Source organism: Pipistrellus kuhlii, unplaced genomic scaffold, assembly GCF_014108245.1.
Source record: "Pipistrellus kuhlii isolate mPipKuh1 unplaced genomic scaffold, mPipKuh1.p scaffold_m20_p_8, whole genome shotgun sequence".
NCBI classification, from domain to species: Eukaryota; Metazoa; Chordata; class Mammalia; order Chiroptera; family Vespertilionidae; genus Pipistrellus; species Pipistrellus kuhlii.
In genome coordinates this window covers 46,611,098-46,637,317 of record NW_023425584.1, presented here as the reverse complement: position 1 = coordinate 46,637,317, position 26,220 = coordinate 46,611,098, and the positions used below count along the sequence as shown (strand labels likewise).

Below are 26,220 nucleotides of genomic sequence, written 5' to 3'. Positions count from 1 at the left end.
CGGGACGAGGAGGAAACTTGTGGGGAAGGCGACCCCGGGCCGGGGTCTGGAGCACGGCAGCGAGGCCGCCGGGAAGTGACTTCTCACTCTCGGGTTTTCTCTAAACATTTCTCTCGGAAGGCGGCCGCGTGCGCACTGCCATGCATTAGGCAGGGGCTCCCTTATGCACTCGGAGGGCGCGGACCGCTGCCTGGGGCCGCCGCCGCCGCCTGCGGAGCCCTAGACACAGCCGCCGCCGCCGCCGCCGCCGCCCGTCCTAGGCCCGTGGCGCAGAGGAGCCGGCGGCGCGGCCATGTGGGGCTAAGCCCGCGCCGCGCCTGGCCTGCAGCGGGACCGGCAACATGGAGGCGGCCGTCGGTGCGCCCGACGGCGGGGACCAGCGCGGCGCGGGGCCCCGCGAGGACGTGACGCCCATGGACGCCTATCTGCGGAAACTGGGCTTGTATCGGAAACTGATCGCCAAGGATGGGTCCTGCCTGTTCCGGGCTGTGGCGGAGCAGGTAAGGGGGTCCAGGGTCGGGGATCGGGGTCGGTGGGGCCGGGGCCGGGGCCGGGGGGTGGGGTGGCCCGCAGCTACCCCGGCGGCCTGCGTTCGGGGCTGCGCGGGCCCCGCTGTCGTCACAGCCGCCCATTGTAACGCTGCCGGAACGGGACGCCGTCCTGGGTCTGGAAGCTGCAAATCGAAACTTAAAAACCCGTGGATGATCGGGGTGTCGCCCCTCCTGGCGGAGAGGTAATGCGTTGTGGGCCCCCTGCGAGGCCCGCCGTCGGGAGCATGCACAGTTAGTTGATTGATTGCTGGGGACTTGGCGAAATGATTCCCCCCCCCATTCTGTTCCGCATTCACCTCCTTTTCGTTTTACAAGCAGAGCGTAAAACCCGATGTTTGCTGGAGGAGGCGGTGCACCAGACCTGACTCGTAGGACATTGTTTTTTCTGCTGCCGGACTTTGGAATGTGGGGGGTGGTCAAGGCCGCCGTGGTCCCCGTGAATCTAGGGAAGGGGGGAAATGTGCAGTTAGGGCAAGCTGACCTCTAAAAAATATAGAATGTTTTAAAATATTTGTCTTAGTTTCCATTCTTTATTTGGCTTTGCAAGGCGGTGTAGGTATACTGAAAAAAATTTACTTAAAAATAAAAGTCTGTTTAGTGTTGATTGTAGGAAGGATGTAACCGGGGGTGCTTTAGGCCCTTCTTGGCCGAATTTTCCCGTTAATGGTCAAAATCACATTCTAACACAGTGGCTTAGGAAGTTGTTTCTGTTTGTTTGTTTGGTTTTTGTTTGTTTGTTTGTTTGTTTTTGGGGTAAGAGAGACTTTTCCGCGTTATATAACACCGTGTGGTTGGTAGATATGCAGTCACCAAGATCCATCCTATGTTGAAAATATCTGCTAAAATAGTTGGATAAAAGTTTCACTTGCTGACCTGGTTTGTACTAGTAATTTCATACCATTCACAGTTTTGCTTTCCTTTGCTTAAGATTCACTCCTCCCCATCCATGGAGTTTTTAGGTTTCTGTTTTTCTCACCTTTTTTTGAATGCTAAATAGCTATCAAAATTTCTGTTTATTAAAAATGTTTTACTTAACAGCTGTAAACCAGTCTATTCTAATTTTTTTTTTCAACATCAAAAGGCCAGTCATTTATTTTGCAAAGGCCCTCTCTTCACATCAGTAGCATGAAATCTTTTTTTTAAACAAGAAATTGACTTAACTGGTATACACCTTTGTATTTTAAATGTCGTTGTCACTCAAACATTCTTTTTTTTTTTTTTTTTGAGCATTTTTTTTAAAAATATATTTTATTGATATTTCTCAGAGAGGAGGGAGAGAGAGAGAGAGCTAGAAACGTTGATGAGAGAAACATCGACCAGCTGCCTCTTGCACACCCCCTACCGGGGATGTGCCCGCAAGCAATGTACATGCCCTTGACCGGAATCGAACCTGGGACCTTCCAGTCCGCAGACCGACGCTCTACCACTGAGCCAAACCGGCTTCGGCTAAAACATTCTTCGTAAAGCTTCCCGATCAAGCTCTTTTTCAGTTCTTGATTTTTCTCTCATTTTTAGAAATTTAAGATGTTCCAGTGTTGCTGTGGGATATATTCACACCTACCCACCCTAGGCTTTACTATCAGTAGTAGGTAAACAGTATGTCCCATTTATGAATTTTCCACATCTCCGGCTGCTCTGCTGCTTCCGTCTCAGCCTCCCTGAACTCCTCAGCACTGCAGAAGCAGAGGGGAGTGGTGAAAGTATATTACATATTCGGTTAGCTCTAGCAAGAGTTCAGTACGGAAGAGGTAGAAATCAATAAAAGTAAGAGTAGTGTGGTATTTATTTGGAATTGGATTTCCAGATCTTTGGTTTATATTGAAGCAGAAAGGTGTACCTTATTTCAGTATTCCATGCCATAGATAATTAGTGAACTCGAGTATACAGAAGCCTCTCTTTTGTAGTGGGATCTCTGTTTTTAAGTACAATAGAAGGGGGCAAGAGCTAGTTGTATTAAGTAAGAACTCATTGCTAACATCAGATAAATTTCATTACAATGAGATACAATAAAATGTGTTAAGTTAGGCCTAAGGGAATATCCTCTTTCTTTATGCGGCTCGTGATTTTTAGTATACAGAGTTTCGGAAGCTTAACACCATGAATTTTGGGAAAGCTCAGTTCTTGGACATGGGCTAAGCATAGAGCCTTGTGGCCAAAGGCAAAGCTTGTGTGGGGGTTGGGAGCAAGGGAAGTAACACCAACCTCAGGCTGCCCTTTAAAAATATGTACAAAGGATTTAATTTTGTTGCCAACATTTTAAGTATCAAAGTAATTTATTGTTTCTAAGGAGTCACAGTAAGTAATCTAAATGGCAGTCGTTGCGGGGAGTGGGGTAGAGACTTGAGTTAGGAATAGTCTTTCCCTCCAATTTACCTGATTTAGATAGGCCCTTCCCTTTTTACACTTCTGGACTTGGGCCTGCGGGAGGCCTGACCTCAATCAGCTTTGTGGCCATGGAGCTAAAAATAGGGCACTCTTAGAGGACTTGCTAAAGCAGTGTATCTCAGTCTTTCCCAGTGTTTATCATTATCTTGTCCTAAGCAAAGATAGAAAAGCCTCCTATTTGTAGCTTATTTCATCTATAATTGCAGAGATATTTGTCATTTCAAATCTTCCTGAGTGTCCTTAAACTTGTACTATATTATACTTTTTAAACAGTTGTCATGTAACTTTGTTGCTTCTCTTCCAGTGCTTGGCTTTGTAAAGCACCAGCACCCAACACTTTATGGAAGTTGGCTTAGAGTTCGCTTCTTAGTAACAGGTTCAGATGTCATGTGCTAATAAAATCTTTATTAAAAGGAGAAAAAATAGTATTCCTACCATTGTTTTTGATGGAAAATAAGCTTTATTCACTAACCACCTGTTGCTAGGTAAATTGCATTAAGACTAGCTTCACTTTGCTAACTGCAAGAAAGCCCTATCAAATGACACTACAATTTACTCAGACTAATAATACTTTGATTCATAATGGTGTCTGATTTAACATACATGAAGTGTCATCAGCATTTATTCATTGGCAAAAAAAAAAAAATATGTGGTGTTTATTTTTATATATGGACAGTTCTTTCAGTCCTGGAAGCTTATAGTATGTAAGGATGCTTTTTAATAGTTCTCAGGACAGCATTGCAAAATCAGCTGTTACACTGAAAACAAATTCATTGCTAATCTCAGACAGTGCATCTTCAGTATATCTCAAAGTAAAGGGACACACTAGCTGTCCAGACAGTTGGGCCTCTGGTTCTGTGGATATAAATGAGCCTTGGCTGTTATCCAAAGAGACCTATAAAATGTGCAGCTGGAGCCTCCCTTTTCCTGCTCGCTGTGAGCATATGGGAGAATCTCTCAATTGGAATTGTAACATTTTAAGGTATAATTGACGTACAATATTAATTATATTAGTTTCAGGTGTACAAAAGAGCCATTTGACATTTTTATACTTTACTAGAGGCCTGGTGCACAAAATTCGTGCGCAGGGTTTGTGTGTGGGGGGTGTCCCTCAGCCCACCCTGCACCCTCTCCAACCTGGGACCCCTTGGGGGATGTGGGATTGGGCCTAAATGGACAGTTGGACATTCCTCTCACAATCTAGGACTGCTGGCTCCCAACTGTTTGCCTGCCTGCTTTCCTGATTGCCCCTAACTGCTTCTGCCTGCCAACCTGATTAACCCCTAACCACTTTCCTTGTCAGCCTGATTGATGCCTTACTGCCCCCCTGGCAGCCTGATTGCCCCTAACTGCCCTCCCCTGCAGGCCAGGTCCCCAAAACTGCTCTTCCTTGCAGGCCTGGGTCCCCTGCAATTGCCCTTCCCTGCAGGCCCAGTCACCCCTAACTGCCCTCCCCTGCTGGCCTGGTCTCTCAACTTCCCTCCCCTGCTGGCCATCTTGTGGTAGCCATCTTGTGTCCACATGGGGGCAGGATCTTTGACCACATGGGGGCAGCCATCTTTTGTGTGTTGGAGTGATGTTCAATCTGCATATTACTCTTTTATTAGATAGGATAGAGGTGCGTGGGTGGGGTCCAGCTGGTTTGCCCTGAAGGGTGTCCAGATCAGGGTGGGGTTTTCTTGGGGTGTGGGGCAGCTTGGGCAAGGAGCCTATGGCAGTTTGCAGGCTAGCCACGCTCCCCCCCCCTCCAACCCCTTCCTACAACTCAAGTGGTACCTGGGATTTATCTTCTACAATTAAAACTTTGTAACCTTGAGCAGAGCCAAGCCTCTTGCTCGAGCTGCCACCATTTCTGTTGGAATTAATGTAACTTCTATTATTGAAACTTGATAGCTTTAAGCAGAGGCCTGGTCTGGCCAGGGCTGCAGAAATTTGACTTCTATTGCCAGGGGCAACCCTAGTCTCCTGCTCTTCCACCTCTGTGGCTGCCGCCATTTCTGTTGGAATTTATCGTCTATAATTGAAACTTTGTACCCTTGTGTGGAGGCCTGGGCCCACCAGCGTTTGTGGAAAGCTTGGCTTCCTCTATCGCCAGGGAAACCCAAATCTCCCTCCTATTGGCTCAGTGGCTGCAGCCATCTTGGTTGTGATTAATTTGCATACTCACCCTGATTGGCTGGTGTGCGTGGCTGGTGTGTGTAGTGGAGTGATGGTTAATTTGCATATCACTCTTTTATTAGGTAAGATAGTGTGATCACCACACTAATTCTGATATCTGTCACCATGTAAAGTTACCACAATATTGCTGACTATATTTCTCTTCACCCTTATCACCCAATTTCCCATCTCTTTCCCCTCTGTAAACCATCCCTTTGGTCTCTCTTTATATGAGTCTGTTTTGTTCTTTTTTTTTTTTTATTCCATTTGCTAAAGGCCTGGTACATGAAATTCATGCACGGGTGGGGGGGTGGGGGGGTGGGGTGGTGTCAGCCCAGCCTGCACCCTCTCTAATCCACTACCCCTCTGGATGTCTGACTGCCGGGCTAGACCATCAGTCGGACATCCCTTTCACAGTCCTGGACAGCTGGCTCCTAATCACTCACCTGCCTGCTTGCCTGGTTGCCCCTAACTGTCCCCCGCTGTCAGCCAGGTCTCCCCCATCAGCCCCCTCCCTGCTGGCCTGTTGGCTCCTAACTGCCCCCCCCCCCCCCAGTCTGGTCACCCCTAACTGTCCCCCACCCCTACTGGCCTAGTCACCCCTTACTGCCCCCCCCCCCCCCCCCGTGCCAACTTGGTCGCCCCCAACTGTCGCCTACCCCTCACCGGTCTGGTCACCTCTTACTGGCCCCCCTGCCGGCCTGGTCACTCCTATCTGCCCCCTCGCCTGCCTGGTTGCCCCTCACGTCCCTCCTGCTGGCCTGGTCACCCTACACAGCCTGCTGTTCAGTTGTTTAGTCATACCTCACTAACCCTTTTGCTGGCCTGGTTGCCCCTGCAGCCTACTTGTTTGGTTGTTTGGTTGTTCCTTGGGCTGGCCCTGGGTGGCTGGGCAGCAAACATCTGAGGCTTGCCTGCAACTCGGGCTGGCCCTGGGCAAATGAGAGACTGAGGGGACTGGGTGCCGCCATCTTTGAGGGTGTGACAGTCACTTAGCATATTCCCCCTTATTGGCTGTGGGTGCTGCCATCTTTGTGACAATGTGATTGGCTGTGGGTGCTGCCATCTTTGTGACAATGTGAGCGTCAATTAGCATATCTTCTCGTTATTAGATAGGATGAGTCAAATTACTATATAGTATTTGGCTTTGAGTTATTTTACTTAGCATAAATACTCTGTAGGTGTCCATTCATGTTGTCACATATGGCAGGATTTTGTTCTTTTTTATTGCTGCACAATATTCCATTGTGTGTCTATGTATACACCCACCATATCAGCTTTATCCATTCAACTGTCTATGGATACCTAGACATATCTTGGCTATTGTAAATAATGCTGCAGTGAATATGGGGATGCATGTATCTTTTTTAATTAGTGTTTTTGTTTTCTTTGGATAAATACCCAGGAGTGTATTTCTGGGTTATATGGTATTTCCGGTTTTATTTTTTGAAGAGTCTCCTTATTGTTTTGCATAGTGACTGCACCAATTTGCAGACCAGAGTTCTCTTTTTTCTACATTCTCACCAACACATGCTATTTGTTGACTTTTTTTATAATAGCCATTCCGACTGTTGTAAAGTGTTATGTCATTGTGGTTTTGATTTGCATTTCCCTGATATTAGTGATGTCTGTTGGCCATTTGTATGTCTTCTTTGGAAAAAATTTTTTTCATGTCCTCTGCTCATATTTTTGGATTATTATTTTTTTTGTTACTGAGTTTTATGAGTTTCTTATGTATTTTGGATATCAATCCCTTATCAGATATATTGGAGTTGTAACTCCTAAAATTACTTTATAATATAAATTTTCAAGTGGCCTCCAGAGTAGTTGAGATGTGGTTATTTTAAATGTCAGTTTTTGTGTTTTGTTTTTTCCCTCCACCTTGTGCTATAGGGTACCAGGAACATCTTTGAGACACCTAGCAATAGAAAATAATATTGATCTTAAGTGTGGAAGTTAAAGTATTGGAGGCTAGCCAAAGGGTCCTAAGCATTTACTTGATAATGGTTTGTTTGAAACCAAAGCTTTGGAACTTTAGTAAGAGACAAAAGGCCAATAAATTATCCTTTTGTTGAATTAGTAGCTTAATTAAGAACAAAGGCTACAGAATGAGAGGATTTGGTTCATTTTGTAGTGTGGCTTATTTCAGGTGGTGCTTTAAGATTTTGGGCAGCCTGGCCTGTGTGGTTCAGGTGTTAACGTTGACCCATGAACTAGAAAGTCAGGGTTTGATTCCTCTTCAGGGCACATGCCCAAGTTGTGGCTTGATCCCTAACAGGGAGCATGCAGGAGGCAGCCAATCAATGATTCTTACTAGTCATTGATGTTTCTATTTCTCTCTTCCCTCCTCTCTGAAATCAATACAAATATATTTTAAAAAATATTTTGGGCATAAGAGCAAGTTTCAAGGCTATTGGAATGACAGCACAGCAGCATATTTGCATCCTGTGTGCTGCTCACTTGGATGTTCTTTTAAGAGTCCTGTAAGGATTTAAGAATTGAGTTTGGCTCAGTGGTAGAGCGTCGGTCTGCGGACTGAAAGGTCCCAGGTTCGATTCCGGTCAAGGGCAAGTACATCGGTTGCGGGCACATCCCCAGTAGGGGGTGTGCAAGAGGTAGCTGGTCGATGTTTCTCTCTCATCAATGTTTCTAGCTCTCTATCTCTCTCCCTTCCTCTCTGTAAGAAAATCAATAAAATATATTAAAAAAAAAAAGAATTGAGTATCTTAATTTTTCTGAAAGCACTTAGTTTCTACATAAGGCAGGTAATTTAAAACGCCTGGGGTGGATCTAAGCAGTGCACAGCAGAGATTCTGTTAGTTCTGCTTTGTGAAGAGCCAATTTATAGTAGAGGGCTGACCAAGAGAAGAAAGTGTCTTAAGTTTACAAAGATTTTCTTTAAGGAATGATTTCAGTATTTCAGTGACCTAAAGGAGAAATGATAATAAGCTCTTTGTAGAATGGCATCTGTTTTAAGAAATACTGCTATTTGTGTGTGTCATGTCATCCTTATGATTAGAGAAAGAAATGGGAATGAATAAAGATTTAGAAATTATAGAAAGACAAATGATGTGTCTGTTGGTTGTGAGATTTTTTGGGAGTGTCTAGGTTGTAATTTAAATCTTATTTTAACAAAATGCTTAATAGTATGTTGCTTTTTCTTTTAGGTATTGCATTCTCAGTCTCGCCATGTTGAAGTCAGAATGGCCTGTATTCACTATCTTCGAGAGAACAGAGAGAAATTTGAAGCGGTAATTTGTAATTTTAAACGAAATGGTATCTCGACTTGCTTTTACAGTTCACCCTTTAGAAAAGTGGTCTAGTGGGAATTTCACAGGATGGATCTTAATGGGGGTTATGAAAATCCCCCTTATAAAAAAGAACTGCTTTATTGAGTTTAAATCCAATTATATTTTTTTGTGGTAGTTTTTATTGCCATTTAGTGGTATTCATTTATTATTCAGGCTTTTAGAAAGCTTCTGTGACAGATAAGACACAGCTATGGAGGACAGAGGATGACTTGGGCAGGCTCCTTACATATTAAGAGTGAGTTTTGTATGACATAGATTAAATGGGAGTGTTGTGGTTAATAGAGTTTTCTGTGATTTCCCCTATGAATTCATACTACATCTTTTATTTTATCAGAAGGCATTTATATATTTTTAATTTTCAGGCTTCATTGTGAATCATATTAGAATACTGTAATTATGTAAATATGATTAATAGTTAATAGAATGTTGTAGAACAATTTACTGGAATTTTCTCAGTAGTATGTAATAGGTTATAAAATATGACAGTGACCTATTTTCATTTTACATTGAGAGCCTTGTAAGATTTGCTTAGAATTAAGTCATATGACAACTTTCAATGATATGCTCCCCTGTGGACTGCTAAAAGAACGTTGGTGTTTTGCAAATAACTCAATTATGAGAGCTAATAAATAAGTGGTCCTCAATTTGGCTATGTTCTTGGGTTGGTTTTCCTATATTCAAGCAAAATATTACTTTGTAACATTTTCCTGAGTGCCATTTTATAAAATGGACAATAATACATTTCAGAAAGGAGAATTACCTACTTGGTCTGGAGATATGAAAACTTGTCTTACAAAAAGAAAACTGGTAATGAGGCTACATAGAATATTAGGGTGTGGTAGAGAAGAGAAAGGTAAGTGGAGTAGTGGTCTTTAAGTATTTGAAGAAATTACAAATGAGTTAGTCATTATTATTGACCCCAGAGGGTAAAACTCTCTTGACAATAATGGAAATTACTAACACTGGTTGAGCACTTAATATGTGCCAGGCATTATTTTAAATGCTTTGCATATATTTATTTAACCCTTGCAATCTTACAAGTTATTACCAAAAGTTGAAAATTCCAAAGGGGTAAGTTTCACTTTGCCATTTCTGTTGGCCAGAATGGGAAAAGGCTGTCATGGGAAGTGGGCAGGGTATTCCTTGTGACTGAGGATGTTAGTCAGAGCCTAGCTGGATGCTTTTCTGATTAGAAAGGAGAGTCTTATATTGGATACTAGAGGCCCAGTGCACGAAATTCTTGCCCTAAGGGGGGGGTGTCCCTCAGCCCAACCTACGCCCTCTCCAATCTGGGACCCCTCCATGGATATCCGACTGCCTGTTTAGGCCCAGTCCCCGCAGTCGGACATCCCTCTCACAATCCGGGACCACAGGCTACCAACCGATCGCCTGCCTGCCTGTTTGCCCCTAACTGCTACTGCCTGCCAGCCTGATCATCCCCTAACCACTCCCTTGCTGGCCTGGTTGCCCCCAACTGCCCTCCCCTGTAGGCCTGGTTTCCCCTCCGCCCCTCAACTGCCCTTCCCTGCCTGCCTTGTCCTCCCAACTGCCCTCCCCTGCCGGCCTGGTCCCCCCACCAACTGCCCTCCTCTGCTGGCCTGGTTCCCCCTAACTGCCCTCCCCTGCAGGCCTGATTGCCCACAACTGTTCTCCCCTGCTGGACATCTTGTGACGGCCATCTTGTGAATGGGTGTGATAGCTAATTTGCATATTACCTTTTTATTATATAGGATTATATAGGATAGGCTTGTAAAACACTGCTTGGGTCTCTACCAACTGTAATGGTTCTTTGGGGTTTTAAGTCTATAAATAATCTAATATAAAACAGTAGCCTCTGATTGGTGGATATTTAAAATAATTAGCTATTTTGTTATAATGTGTTGAACTCAAGATACTGTCTGGAAATTTGACAGTATACTGTCTATAAAATAATCTCAGTCTTAAAAAAAGATCCGTGGGCATTTAAAAGATTTTTATAGACTAGGTAGTGTACTTTAATGTTTTTTAATTTTGCAAAATTGACTGAGCCTGTAATTTAAGTAAAATTGTAATTTAAATAAAATTGATGTTTCAGATGGTGTTTTAGGGCTTTCTTGATTAAATTCGTATAATGACCATTAGAAAAACAAAAAAAAATGTTATCACAGCTTTTTTTTTTTAGGTTTGTTATTGATTTTTAGAGAGGAAGGGAGAGGGATTGAGAGAGAGAGAGAAACATGTGCCCTGACAAGGAATTAAACCTACAATCTTTTGGTGCACGGGAGCTTCACCAGCCAGGGCTCACATAGCTTTTTAATTTTATTGATTTCAGAAAGAAAGGGAGAAGGAGAGAGAGATAGAAATATCATTGATGAGAGAGAATCATGGATCGGTTGCCTCCTGCACACCCCCAACTGAGGATCAAGCCCACAACCTGGGCATGTGCCCTTGACTGAAATCAAACCCAGGACCCTTTATTCCCATAGGCAGACACTCTATCCACTGAGCCAAACCAACCAGGGCTCACATAGCTTGAATAAACTTTTATTTTTATGTTAAGGTGACAATGAAGCAAAGTGTATTAGAAAATATCTTACTGATTTTTCAAAATATCTTTAGCATTATTAATTCTCATCTCTGTTTTTAGTATAACTGACTTAAGGAACAGTGAATATTCATATCTGTATTAGTAAACCAATGTCTTAGCTAATGTATCTGTCTTTGTTTATTCTCCCCTACGTATTGGCCATTTTCAAATTAACCTTAAAATGCTGCTTTTACCATATCATTTCTCTGTTCATAATGTCACCTGCAGTGACCTTGTATTGCCTTCTCTCCCTCTTCTGAAAGTCCTGCCTGGGCTCAAACTGTCTATAAACAGATGTTCAGTCTGAGTTCTCTCTCACTCTGCTCTCCTCATGAAAGTACCCTGTTCTTGCTGACTAGGTCACTCCTGTCTGCCCAACACAGTGTCCTCACTGTTTCCACATGCCATCTTGTCCCTGTGTCTGTTCACATCCTGTCCAGGAAACCTTTTCTGACAGAACTTCCTTCTTTAAGTTCTTTGTGTGTGTTTATGATCCTCACTTAATGATTTGTATGTATTTTCATAATTAGATTATATATGTGTATATATATTTTACTGTTACTGAGGTATCCAAGGTTTATGTAAGAACTCAGTAATTCACAGTGGAGAGGTTAACTGTTGTTTTGATGTATTCCTAATAGATTTCTTTTTCCTTTTCCAGTTTATAGAAGGATCATTTGAAGAGTATTTAAAACGTTTGGAAAACCCACAGGTATGCAGTAGTCTTTTATCTATTATATATATAAGATTAATATTATAGTGTATGGAAGGGTTATAGTGAGTTACCCTGTTTCCTTGTAAACATTTCTTAGGTGCACATTTTACATAGCATTTAATTGGAAGACAGTTGGAACTTTGTACTGTACTGTGCACTAGATATTGCCTAAGGACAGGGTTGTGGTATCTTTATCTTTGTTATAATGGCATGTGACTGTAGTTTAAAAGAGCTAAAATAAAACTACTGATGAATTTCATGATGCTATGTTGGTAGGTGTATGGGGGTTGGTGGCCTGGGCAAGATTTGATTACTTCTTCAGGTAACTGAGAAGATAGGTTCTTTTATGGAGATTTTATTTCCCATAATTAGCTTGAGAAGAAGGAAATGTCTGTTGAGAGTAAAAGGTCAGCACTTCCAGGTCTAACAGCCACACTTCCTCAGTTAATGCTGATGTTAAAATAAATTTTTTTCTGCTTACAAAACTCCTGTAAAAAATCCAAATATCATGGGATGTCATGTAGAATGTTCTGTTATCTCCAGAGGTAATTACTGTCAATTTTAAAATGACATTAGCAAAGGATGAAGCTAAGGAGAGGAGTCAGGTAGGAGGGAAGGGAATAGTAACATGAGATCAGGGTGTTTGGTCAACAACTGGTATATCAGTTTGATTCCCTAACATTAGTTTGAGTTTTGCTGTGGTGCAAGAATTGCCAGTCACCTTGGGGATGCAGAAGTGAGAAAGTACATATGCCATAAGAAGAACAGGAATGATGTTATAAGCATTCAGAGTTTTGTTTCTAGCTGGGGAGGCAAAGCCAAGAGTTGGAGTTGGCATTTGGAGTCTGAATAGATTCTGAATAAGAAACGCCAGGGGTGAAGGTCAATTTCAGGTAGTGAAAATTGTGAGCAATGCAGATTCAGAATGCAGTCCAGTTTTGTGGAGCATGGAGCATTTGAAAGTAGGAGGTAATGAGAAATAAGTCAAAAGGCAAGCTATGGGTCAGATCATGAGAAAGCCCTCAGTGCTAACTAAGCTCACCAAGTTGAAGCTTATGCTTTAGACCAGCATATCTCAGTGTGAGTTACACACCATCTGCATCAGAATCACCTGAGGTAGTTGTGCAGATGCAAGTCCCCGCCTCTTTATTCCTGATCTGAATCAAAGTCTGTGCCTGGGGCCTGGGAATCTGGCATTGGGAAGCCTTGCAAGTTTTTTGGGGCAGGAAGTGAGTGAGTGTGTTTTGTTCACCACTGTGAACTAGATAACAGTGCCTGACATTTATATTGACTGAATGAATGGATGAAAGAATTTTGTATAAAGGTGGTTTTGAGGGAGATGAGATCAGAGGCAAGAAGACCAATTGCAGTGGTTTTAAGATATTTTTATTTGACCCTGGTTAGAGAAGATACTGTGATAGCCATTGTCTACTTAACCAGACTACACCAGAATTTATTCTGAAGATTAAATATAAAATAGTTCATTATATGAAAGGTAGTATTTTGTTGAGACAAATAGAATAATTTTCCATTTTTTAAAGTGATGTAACACATTTTGCATTAGGTGTCGCTTTTGTTTGTAATCTGAGAGATTTCGTTTACATCAGAGGGGTATTGCTTGCAGCAGCTAATTAAAAAACCATTGTTAGGTAGAGGCCTATTTTAAGAAATCAATTTTAATATATGGCATCCATTTCATTTTGAAAACCAGAACCAATTTTTAAGAACTATTAAAATAAAAAATCTCTGGGGAAAAGATTATTATCCTCATCTGTGTTCATTGTCTAAAATCTTTTACCTCAAATTTCTTTTCTTTCAAAGAAAAGTTGGCAGCATTCATGTACCATAGCTCATTATTTTTAGTGACTGTTGGTATTAAGTCTTTATTAATTTCAAAAATAGTGTAGAAACATTCTTATGGTAAAATATTTAATATAGAATGAAAATCCTTTATTTTCCCTGTCTCCACTGTCAATTTAGGATGTTATCCTCCCAGTCCTCTCAAGGAATGTATGCATACATATTATACACACTAGAGGTCCAGTGCACGAAATCCATGCACGGAATGGGGCTGTCCCTCAGCCCAGCCTGTACCTTCTCTGATCTGGGACCACTCAAGGGATGTCCCGCTGCTCGTTTAGACCAGATCCTGGTTGGATCGGGCCTCAATGGGCAGTCAGACATCTCCCTCACAATCCAGGACTGCTGGCTCCCAACTGCTCACTTGCCTGCCTTCCTCATTGCCCCTAACTGCTTCTGCTTGCCAGCTTGATCGCCCCCTAACCACTCCCCTGCCAGCCTGATTGATGTCTAACTGCTTCCATGCCAGCCTAGTCACTCCTAATTGCTCTCCCCTGCAGGTCTGATCCCCCCAATTACTCTCCACTGCAGGCCTGAGTCCCCCGCAACTGCCCTTCTCTTGAGGCCCGCTCACCCCCAACTTCCCTCCTCTGCCGGCCTGGTCCCTCCCAACTGCCCTCTCTTGCTGGCCATCTAGTGGTGGCCTTCTTGTGTGCACATGGGGGCAGGATCTTTGACCACATGGGGGCAGCCATCTTGTATGTTGGAGTGATGGTCAATCTGCATATTATTCTTTTATTAGATAGGATAAGTTTTTGTTTTATACAATAGGATTCTTTTATAGTGATTTTTTTATACTAGTCAGTGATTTTTTTCGAAGTCACTTCACATGGGTATACCTCATTTTTTTTTCATGATTGCATGTTTCATATATAGTATGGATAAAATGTGTAAGTTATTTAATTATTCCTTACCTGTTAGTGAAATTTGGGGCTCTAACAAACATTTTTTAAAACTATTACAGATAGCTACAGTGAACATTCTTGTTTATGTTTGTGGACATAGGAAACATTTCTGTAGTGTAGGTTTATAGAAGTTGAATTGCTTTGTCTAAGAGTTTATGAAAATATTTTAAGATTTTATATATACTGGCCATTTCCTCCTTAGAGACTTAAAGTGACTCCTTTAGGATTGTAGAATCTCTACCTCATTTGAAAAGGATTGCTGGGATACTGCTCTCTTTGTACTTTCAACACGTGCCAAGCTCTGTCCTGGGTGCAAGGTTAGAGGACAGAACCCTTGGATTCGATAAGTTCTCAACTTAAGGATACCACTTCTTGGTTTTAATACACCACTAGGACCTGTCATTCTACCCCATTACTAAGGATTTTTGCAACATACGGGCTGCTTTTTAGTATATATAACTTGTTTTATGTAAATGTTTTTATAATATTTATGATACTACTAATAAGCTTTCTGAGCTTTATATTGTATAAAGGTATGTATGAAGATGTTGTTTAGAGCAGCGATTTTCAGTCTTTTTTATCTCATGACTCATAATCTAATTACTCAAAATCTGCGGCACACCAACAATATATGTTTTACTAATCTGACAGAAAAAAATAGGTATAATTTTGATTCATTTACACCTGATGGTTACTGTTGTCATTTTTTATTTGACATTCTAAGGGAAAAGAGGTCAGTGCCCTTATTAAATAGTCAAATATTGCATGTTTTAAAAATTATTGCAATACAATGGTTGAAAATCGCTGGTTTAGAGGTATATTGTAAAAAGTCAGACATTTAAAGGCCTTTTTTTTTTTTTCTTTAATACAGGAATGGGTTGGACAGGTGGAAATAAGTGCCCTTTCTCTTATGTACAGGTAAACACTAATATAATTCAACAAAAATAAAGTTAGTGGAAAATTAATATATTACATTATACTAAAATTGTGAAAATAGTGATTTTATGTCTTGGTTGTGAAGCATCTTTTCTAAGTTTTTTTTATTGTATGAATTAGATTTTGACATTTAGATATATCAATGTTTAGAAATTTTAATTTTCAAAATATTTTTGGAAAGGAGTACAGAAAATTTTACAGACCTCTAAACGTTACCATTTATCAACCTTATTGAGAAATGATTTCTTGCTTTCTCATGGCCAGTAGCACTGAAGGGCCATTAGAAAAGAGGCAAAACACCTCTGTCAATTACCAATTTTACTACTATTGCCTAGTAGAGGAGCAGGTGAATGCTTTATATTTTCTTTTTTTTTTTTTTTAATATATTTTATTGATTTTGTACAGAGAGGAAGGGAGAAAGATAGAGAGCTAGAAACATTGATGAGAGAGAGTCATCGATCAGCCGCCTCTTGCACACCCCCCACTGGGGATATGCCCGCAACCAAGGTACATGCCCTTGACCGGAATCGAACTCGGGACCCTTCAGTCCCCAAGCCGATGCTCTATCCATTGAGCCATACTGGTCTCGGCTATATTTTCTTTTCAAAATGTCTTTGTACATTTCCTCTTCACAACCTCTGTATTTGAGGTTTCCTTTAAGAATTATATATGAAGTCAGACATATACAAGCTATATTTGAAATTTTTTTTTTTTTTAGAAGATGCTCTTATATAGGTATTTTACAGCTTAGTATTCTATTACTATCTTATGTTTACTGCTATATCTTCAGTGTCTAAACATACCATCAGAAGTAATTTCTAAAAATGTTACTTTCAGGAAAGATTTTGTAATTTATCGGGAACCAAATGTTTCTCCTTCACAAGTAACTGAAAATAATTTTCCTGAAAAGGTAAGAATTTTTTCAATGTTTTTAAAAGCTTTAAGTGAAAGAACTACTCAGTTGCCACCTTGACCTCCTAAGCTATAATTTTAAGGTGGTTTTGGAAATATTTGTACATGAAGGCTAATACTGAGTTATATAGTGTAGCCCCTGTTAATCATCATTGAGCCATATTACTTTGTATTAGTTTTTCCTGACAAATCACCATGTTGAACCCTATCACTAGAGGAAAAAAGTTGAGATACTAGTGTTTATGAACATTAAATAGTAAAATAACTTGTAAAAATAGGTTCTTCCATTACATCCAGAAATACTTTGGTAATCATATTTCCCATTATAAAGATAATTTGTTGACTAAGTTGTTATCTGTTCAAAGCAGAAACAATTAGAAAAATATATACTCTAGAAGGAAAAAAATTGCAGCTGATTCATTATAAGGATACTTTGTTTTATTATAATTAGTTGTTTTGGAGCCATCCAGGCCAAGTTGAAGTATCTTTGTCATTATGCTAATGGTGGTAAGGGGGAGGGATATTGAGTGAAATACTACCTTAATAAGGACTTAGAGGTTCCTAACATGCTTGTCTCTGGATCTGGCCTTTTCCAGTACACTTAATGGAATATGACATACGTAGTCTAAATAAAATAAGTGTGCATTTCTCTTTGAATAAGTAATTAACTATTTAGGAAATACAGTTGATTTTAAAAAATATATATTTTATTGATTTTGTACAGAGAGGAAGGGAGAGAGATAGAGAGTTAGAAACATTGATGAGAGAGAGTCATCGATCAGCTGCCTCTTGCACACCCCCCACTGGGGATATGCCCACAACCAAGGTACATGCCCTTGACTGGAATCGAACCCGGGACCCTTCAGTCCCCAAGTCGACACTCTATCCATTGAGCCAAACCGGTTTCTGCAATACAGTTGATTTTTTAACAACATGAGTTTGAACTTATATGTGGATTTTTTTCAATGAATATATAGTTTGTCTTCTGTATCCCAAAGTGTCCGGATTCAATCAAGAGCAGATTGAAAACAGTATTTTCCGATTTGAGATTAGAAGTTGGGAATCTGCAGATGGGGAAGGCCAATTATATGCATTGTTCTACACCATTTGATATAAGGGACTTGACTATTCGTGGATTTTGGTATGGGGGTTAGTGTGTCCTGGAACCATACCCTGCAGATACCTAGGGAAGACTGTAGATACGTTTTGGGGGATTCGAAAGTTATATTTGGATTTTCGAATGCGAAGGAGTTGGCACCTCTAACCCCCACATTGGCCAAGGGTTAACTGTACTTTAACTGTTAGAAGCAGAAAAATGTTATTTTTGATTCTGCCTCTTAGAGGTAAGTATTAATAACATTTTGGAATATTTTCTTACGGTCTCTACATCTTGTTTCTTTAGTAGCTGAAATCATACTGTTTTTTTTAAAAAAAAAAATATATGTATTTTTATTGATTTCAGAGAGTAAGGGAGAGGGAGAGAGAGAGAAACATCAATGATGAGACAGAATCATTGATTGGCTGCCTTCTGCACCCCCCCTACTAGGGATCGAACCTACAACCCGGGCATGTGCCCTTGACTGGAATCGAACCTGGGACCCTTCTATTTAGGAAATACAGTTGATTTTTTAACAGAAAAATCAGGCCGATGTTCTATCAACTGAGCCAAACCAGCTAGGGCAATGTATTTATTTTTTATCCATAAGCATTCCCCAAGTCATTAAGAACTTTTTGATTTAATAGCTGTGTAACATTTCAGCATGTAGATATACCATAGTTGACTACTTTGGAGCTTTAAATTGCTTCTAAAATACTAATTTTCTGTTTGAAAATTATTTACTAGTGATTGAGAAATATTGGAGATAGTAAGTTGCTAGGTAAATATCAAATATGAAGTACTGAAAAGTGTCTTTTATTTTTTCCTTTCAGGTATTACTGTGTTTTTCGAATGGAAATCACTATGATATTGTCTATCCCATAAAATATAAAGAGAGCTCTGCTATGTGTCAGTGTGAGTTTCACCCTTGTGTTTGTATAGGAAATTATATTCCTAAGATACACAGTCTTAATGCACAAAAGTCAGGGCACATACACTCTGTTCTGTTGTATAAAATAATATTTCTAGAAACCTTAGGTTACCAAAAATATTAATACTGTATATAAAAAAAAGATCTAGTAGCTAGAGTTTGACTTATAAATGCAACATTATTTATTTTCTGCGGTAAATAAGATCAATAATAAGGTTTTGTATGTATTTTAAAAGCTGATAGTATATGGCTTGAAAATTTAAATGGCCGAGCAAATCAAACATTTGATTATATTTGGCTCTAGAGCAGGGTTTCTCAACCTTGGCACTATTGACATTTTGGACCAGGTCATTCTTGTTGTGGGGGCTGTTCTGTACATTGTAGGATGTTTGGTAGTAAACCTAGGATCTGCTGTGTAGATCTCTCTCCCATTGTAACAACCAAAAATGTCACTATATTTTGTCACATATTTCCTGGAAGGGTACAGTTCCATCCCAATTGAGAATTACTGCTCTATTAGTTCCTTCCTTTGTCTGTACTAAATGCACATCACTCGTACTAAGCAGTGGTGTTGGGCCTGCAACAGCTTTTCCTCTTTTTTTTTTTTTTTTTTTTTAAATGCTCACATGAGGTTGAGAAAGTGAAAGGGAAGGTAGAAGAGACAGAGAGAGAAACACTGATATGAAAAAAACACATTGATTGGTTGCCTCCCTGACCTGGTATCAAAGCTGCAACCCAGGTACATGCCCTTGACTGGGAATCGAACCATAGTTCACTCATAGGTTCATAGGTTGATGTTCAATCCCTGAGCCACTTTTGCTGGGCTGAGAATACATTTTATAACACTTTCTTTTTATTCTTTTATAGGAAATTACCTTCTTCATAGCAGTCTTTTTTTAAAAAAATTGTTTTGTTGTTTCATTTATTAATCCTCACCTGAGGATATTTTTCTGTTGATTTTTAGAGAGAGTAGAAGGAAGGGGGAGACACAGAGAAACATCTGATGTGAGAGACACATCAATTGGTTGCCTCCCGCACACTCCCTGCTCCCGGCCGGGAGCCAGGGTTCGAGCTTGCAACCCGGGTACATACATGCCCTTGACCGGAATCAAACTTGGGAGGGATCCTACAGTTCGTGGGCCAGCACTGTATCCATTGAGCCAAACTGGTTAGGGCAAGCAGTCTTAATGTTTCTTAATGTTTTCTATCCAAGTCTCTTAAGATTGGGCATGTTGTATGCTATCTATAATTCTGTTTCCTCATCTGTACAGAATAATTATACCACTGTGCTGGGATTAAATATGGAGATAATGTAAAGGCTTACCGCATGGAGTGTAATAATTGCTCAATATGCATGTTTACTTATTGTCATCATACTTGTTTCAGAGCTGTGATATTTTTTTGTGTTGATATTTTTTAAAAAATGGCAGATATCTTAATGTAATGGTTTTAAACTGATTTACACACAAATTCTGGTTGCTCTCCATGTAGGCAACTTTCTGATTAAATTTGACCATAGATGTTGCAGGTGTCTAGTTAAGATTTTAGAAGCCTGGGCAGTAGATACTCAATTTTATATTAGAACATAAAATTAGTTAATGTTTCATAACATCTCTCTTGTTAATTACAGCTCTCCTTTATGAATTACTGTATGAGAAGGTATTTAAAACTGATGTTAGTAAAATTTTGATGGGACTCAACACTGCTGAAGTAGCTGGTGAAAGCCACAGTGAAATATCGGATTCAGAGGATGATAGTTGCAGGTAAAAATAAATTCTAAAATATCTTTATAGTGCTGTACAAAGAAACAGTTGAGTAAATGATTCTGAAAGGAGTTACCTGACACTGAAATATTATGCTATTCCTAAAATATAGCAATCCGCAATAGAAGGTTCTTTATGTCTGCCACTAATTTTAATTCATAAAGCTTATATTTTGGTTAGAAAGCATCTAGTTCTATGTAATCTGTATGTGTATATGTGGAATAGATTTGGTCTACCTATATCTGTCGCATTATAAAATTTTAAGGTTAACCTGTCAGTTGTTTGCGTATTCAGTGCTAAAAAAATGGCCATTTTGATTTCCTTGACTGCCTTTATTTTTTTTAAATAATGCCACCTTTTTTTCTTTTTTAGATAATAAAAATTCCAAATTAGGGTTATAGTGTGGGAACAGCTCTGGATAATGCCTTTGTTTAGGTTGTGAATAAGAACCTTTTAACTCCGAGTCTAGGATATTCCCCCTCATCCCCTACCCCCACACAGGACATGTAAACTGGTGGACAAGAGCATGGGCTGTAGACTTCCAAACCTTGTTTCAATACTGGCTTCCTTCCAACTTACTATACTTGGGGCAAGTTACTTAAATTCACTTAAGAAGCCTCAATTCTGCATCTGTAAAATGAGATATATTAGTAGTTTCTCAAAGGGCAGAATCCTCCTATATAATAAAGGCTTAATATGCAATTCCACCGAATGACAGAACGACCAGTCGCTATGATGCTCACTGATCATGAGGGGGCAGATGCTCAATGCAGGCCCCAGGCCAGTCAAGACAGGTGCGGGGGGGGGGGGGGGGCCCGATTGCCCCACTGGTTGCCCCATAGATCGGGCAGGCCTAGGGCTTCTACTTACACATGAATTTCATGCATCAGGCCTCCAGTTTATAATAATTAAATGAAATATAAAGTGCATAAGCTAGTTCCTAGATAAAGTGCCCAACATATTAGTTTTTATCAATAATATTTAAAAAATACTAGAGTCCCAGTTCGTGAAATTCGTGCATAGGTAGGGTCTCTAGGTCGAGCTGGTGATCAGGGCCCATCTGTGGGACGATAGGTGGGTGGGGGGATCGGGGTCCCTGCTGGCACCCACGTTGGCTGGTGGCCTGGTGCCGCCCAGGTGGCAGCTCCTGCGTTGAGCATCTGCCCCCTGGTGGTCTGTGCATGTCGTAGCGATAGGTTGTTCCGCTGTTAGGTTGATTTGCATATTAGGGTTTTATTATATAGGATAGGATATTTTATAGCAATTAATCATATTCCATTCCTAATGAAGTTAAACTATATTATTGCTGTTGTATCTTAAATAGGAAAGTATCCTATTGGTGTTACATACTATGAAACTAGAGAAAGAAATGAAATTGATGTCTTAATTCTTTATTAAATAGTACTTAAATATATTTTCATTTGTAATTTTAGGCATGTCTTAAATTAAGTTTTCCTGATCCTGTTTGAAAAATTGTCTACCATTTGTTTATAAGAAAGAAACAGTTAGGTTAGAATCTGGATCTATTATAAATTTAATGCTAGAATGGACTAACTTTGCCCATGTAAAATTTTTGCTCCATGGTTTTCTCTAGCACCTCTCTGATTAAGATATGTCATTGAACATAGTAGAAAGTTAATTAGGGATGGTGTGCTCATTATAATGCTGTTTTTCTTTTTATACTTTACTGTTGTAGCCCTTGGAACATGCGAGCCTTTCTCGTTAACTTTTTGCATTATTATAGATTTTTGTGTCATATTTGGCTTAGGGAAGACAAGGCTTCAAGCAGGGAAGAGTGCTACACAACCATGGTATGATAGGTAGGCATAATGTGATAGCAAGGGGGAAAGACTAGGGATGTTGTTTACTCTCGTGCCTGTATTCTTTTCACATTCACATTGGCCAGTGCTGAAGTACTGGAAATTATGGGTGCTTTCTTTTAAACCTAGACACTAGCTACTTGGAGTCTCTTAAAGATTGTTGCATTTAAGGGTGTAGACTTGGGAAATTGTCCTGAAGACTAGAAATTGATTGATTAAGAAGTGTAGGACAGAAGAGTACTATAGATGGCTCCTCACCTCATCTCCCACTCTGTTTGCCATCCCTCTGTTCCAGCCTTGCCAGCCTCTTGTCCACACCAGGATCTTTGCACTTGATTTCTGTTTTTTCCTGCTGGAATACTGAGTAGCCATATGGTTTGCTATCTCATCACCTTTAATTACTTATTCAAAAAGACATCTCAACAAGTTCTTTCCTCATCCTACTTTTTATTATTTAAGCCTATGGCTCAACACTATGATTTTTTTCCTAACACCCCCAATAGCACTTTTTTAGCATTAGCATAGTGAATATGGTTTGCATTCATTATCACTAGATGGTACGTCTTTTTGTAGTGGAATATTTTGTTTAATGGATCATCATCTATGTATTTAAAGGAAAAATTTTTACATTGAATGTTTTATAAACCCAATTATTCTACTTACCTGAATTTCAGTTTATTTGTTTGTTTTATTGAGCCAGTAAGAATTACTGATATAAGTTTTTGACTTAATATTTTATAAGTCACACACACACACACACTTTATTGTTTATATATTTTTAAATCTTCACCCAAGGACTTTTTTCATTGATTTTTAGAGAGAGTGGAAGAGAAGGGAAGAGACAGAGAGAAACATCCATGTGAGAGAAACAAATAGGTAGATTGGTTGCCTTCCGCATGTGTCCTGACCAAGGCCAGGGTTCAAGTCTGTAACTGAGGTACATGATCTTGACTGGAATTGAACCCAGGACCCTTTAGTCCAGCAGTTGCCAACCAGTGGTCCACGGAGGTCTGTGAGATCTGAGAGATTGGCGACCACTACTTTAGTCCACAGGCTGATGCTCTATCCACTGAGCCAAACTGATTAGGGCTACTTGCACAGTTTATTGAAATTTGTAAGGGCTCATTGGAATATAGCTTTGACTTTGTGGAATATAACTCTGGCTTCTGATATTTTTATGTGAAGTTAGAATAAATTAATTGCATGTGAACACATATTGTACTAATTATAGTTTTTTTCCCTTTATAGGAGAAAAACTACCACTGCTAATGATGTAAATGGATTTAAAGCGCTGTCAAGTGATCAGGTATTTTTTCTAAAGGTCTTGTTCTTTAATATAAGAGCTTATGAAAGTGTAGTCTTAATTTTTTTTCTCTTTCTGGTACATTTTCAGTAGTCAGGCACATCTAGTAAATTTTTCAGCAACTTAGTAATTTTTGAAGTTTTCTTTTGATTTTTTTTTCTTATACATAGGTCATACAAAATCGTTTTGTTTTTTTTTAATCGTGACTTTGTTTATTTAGCACCTGAAAAACACTGGGAACTCCCACAGCCTTCCTTTGTCTAGAAAGGTTCTTCAGTCACTCAGTCCAGCAGTTTATAGAAATGTGGAATATGAACTCTGGCTCAAATCTAAACAAGGTGAGTTTAAAAATCTGCATTTTCCATGAATTTGTTTTGTGGCACGTAAAAATAATTAAGTCAACTTGATATTCTTTTGATATTATTTACAGCTCAACAGAAACGTGATTATTCCATTGCTGCTGGCTTACAGTATGAAGTTGGGGATAAATGCCAAGTAAGTGATTATATAGAAGAAAAGATCTTACCTGAAATCTTATTATATTAGGAACTGAGTAAACATAAGTTTGAATGTGTTGTTAATTTGGAATTTTAGAATATATTTTTTTATGTCTACATTTTCATGGTTTTAAATACTTAGCATTTTTATTCATTTGAATACATTACCAAAATTGTATGTATCTAAAACCATGGTATCTTGTCAGATGATCTTTAAAAAAATAATCTAAGTTTTGATATTGCTTGCTTTGAAGAAGTAATAGTAGTATTTTAGATTTTTAGATATTTTCATTACAGTTAGCAAGTATTTTATAATTGGTTCAAGCTTGATATTATAGGTCATTTGTTTTGCTTATAAAAGCTAATTTGGAAGATTGAAAGGTACACAATGTTTTTGTTTGTTTGTTTATTTGTTTGTTTTTTAAAAAAGAGCTGAAACTGGTTTGGCTCAGTGGATAGTGTCGGCCTGCAGACTGAAAGGTCTCAGGTTCAATTCCAGTCAAGGGCATGTACCTTGGGAGCACATCCCCAGCAGGGGGTGTGCAAGAGGCAGCTGATCGATGATTCTCTCTTGTTGATGTTTCTAACTCTCTATCCCTCTCTCTTCCTCCCTATAAAAAATAAATAAAATATATTTTAGAAAAATAAAAAATAATAAAAAAGATATATCTTTTTATTGATTTCAAAGAGGAAGGGAGTGGGAGAGAGAGAAACGTCAATGATGAGAGAGGATCATTGATTGGCTGCCTCCTGCATGCCCCACTCTGGGGAGATTGAGCCTGCAACCCGGGCATGTACCCTCACTGGGAATCGAACCATGACTTCATGGTTTATAGGTTGATGCTGAACCACTGAGCCAAGCCATCCAAGTGGTGTATAATGTTTTCTGTTGAATTAAGAAAGGAAAGTGGACTGATAATAAGAAATTTTCATTTACTTTGAATAAACTACTGCTCTGGACTTAAGTAGCTGATTTTTAAAGGGGAAAGTTGGGGATTAGATCAGTGTTTATTTTTTCTTAATCCTTACCCAAGATATTTTCCCCCTTGCTCTTCAAAGAGAGAGTAGAAGGGAGGAGGAGGAGGAGGGAGGGAGGGAGGGAGGGAGGGAGAGAGAGAGAGAGAGAGAGAGAGAGAGAGAGAGAGAGAGAGAGAGAGAGGTATCAATGAGAAAGACACATCGATTGCTTCCCAAATGCTCCCTGACTGGGGATGGGGAGCGAACCTGCAACCTAGGTACATGCCCTTGACTGAGAATTGAATCCGAGACCCTTTGGTATGCAGGGCTATGCTCTAACCACTAAGTAACACTGGCAAGGACACATCAGTGTTTCTTAATTTGGAATTGATTTTGTATTCCCTCACTCCCTGCTGAGCAATGTCTGCAAACATTTTTTTGTTTTCTAACTGGGAAGATGGTATTCACATCCAGTGGATAAAGGCCAGGGATGCTACCAAATATTCCACAGTGTACAGGACACCTTTTCCCACTCCCCATGACAAGGAATTATCGGGTCCAAAGTGTCAAAAATGCCAAGGCTAGAGAAATTCTGGAAAAGGTAATTTTCAAAGGTCCCTTTTCTGTTGTTTATGATAAAAATTGACTATTTCCAAAATAAGAGCAATTCACATACACAAAAATTAGTTGGAAGATATTTTTCATCAAAATGGCTTCCATCAAAAAATGTTGCCTTTTGCCCTGGCCAGGTGGCTCAGTTGGTTGGAGCGCCATCCTGTACACCAAAAAGTTTGGGTTTGATTCCTGGTCAGGTCTTATACCTAGTTTGTGGGTTTGATCTCTGGTGGGGCATGTATGAGAGTCAACAATCAATGTTTCTCTCTCACACTGATGTTTCTCCCTCCCTCCCTTTCTCCCTTCCTCCCTTTCTCCCTCTCTTTCTTCCTCCCTCCCTCTTTTCCCACCTCCTTATTTTCTTTCTCTGAAATCAATAAAAACATATCTTAAGATGAGGATTAAAAGGAAAAAAGTGTTGCCTTTTCAAAACTATCTTACATAGCCATTGACAAACAATTCTTTTTGACTTGTGGGGGGAAACACTCATTTCCTTTGTTACAAAGTGGTTTGTGAAAAGTATCTGATTGACCAGGATTGTGTCTGTGTACTTTTGAGCACTTTTCATAGTGTTCTGGTTCTGGGATATTTGAAAGGAAAGGAAGAAGAGGATGTAATTCATTTAGGTTCTTCCTTATGAGATTTTAAAATTGTGCTCTAATTATAGAACAGAATTGTGGGGTCTTTGAAGGGAATAAAGAGGAGAATAAAGCCTAGGCTTAGGGTTCCCCTCCTTCCCTACCCCTCAACAGAGAAGAGAAGATTGCTTGTCTTATTACGCTGCATCACTGAAGTTTAGCTACTCATTATTTTAAATCAAGCATATCTTCTTTGAAGTTGCAGTTGCTTTTGTCATTAATAAAGTAGTTCATAAAGCAGATACTTGTTTTAATTTTTTCTGTTTTAGAGTATTTTGTTTCTAATTCTACTACTTAACTTT

The 26,220-nt window shown here is 39.7% G+C and overlaps 1 protein-coding gene across 6 annotated transcripts in view; it reads left to right on the top strand.

The window, feature by feature from the left end:
- The first annotated feature begins 341 nt into the window (after nt 1–341).
- Nucleotides 342–26,220, top strand: part of OTUD4 (OTU deubiquitinase 4) — a 42,580-nt gene continuing 16,701 nt past the window's right edge. For 3 of the 6 annotated variants that reach the window (XM_036424430.2, XM_045576533.1, XM_045576532.1), the window contains exons 1-10: nt 342–500; nt 8,261–8,344; nt 11,632–11,682; nt 15,322–15,368; nt 16,224–16,296; nt 18,228–18,309; nt 19,956–20,088; nt 23,157–23,214; nt 23,432–23,549; nt 23,642–23,706. In XM_036424430.2, the coding sequence (XP_036280323.1) occupies nt 342–500; nt 8,261–8,344; nt 11,632–11,682; nt 15,322–15,368; nt 16,224–16,296; nt 18,228–18,309; nt 19,956–20,088; nt 23,157–23,214; nt 23,432–23,549; nt 23,642–23,706 (870 nt within the window). Of the gene's footprint in view, nt 501–8,257; nt 8,345–11,631; nt 11,683–15,321; nt 15,369–16,223; nt 16,297–18,227; nt 18,310–19,955; nt 20,089–23,156; nt 23,215–23,431; nt 23,550–23,641; nt 23,707–26,220 lie in introns of those variants that run through there. The other 3 variants (XM_045576534.1, XM_045576535.1, XM_045576536.1) reach the window with 3 other exon arrangements.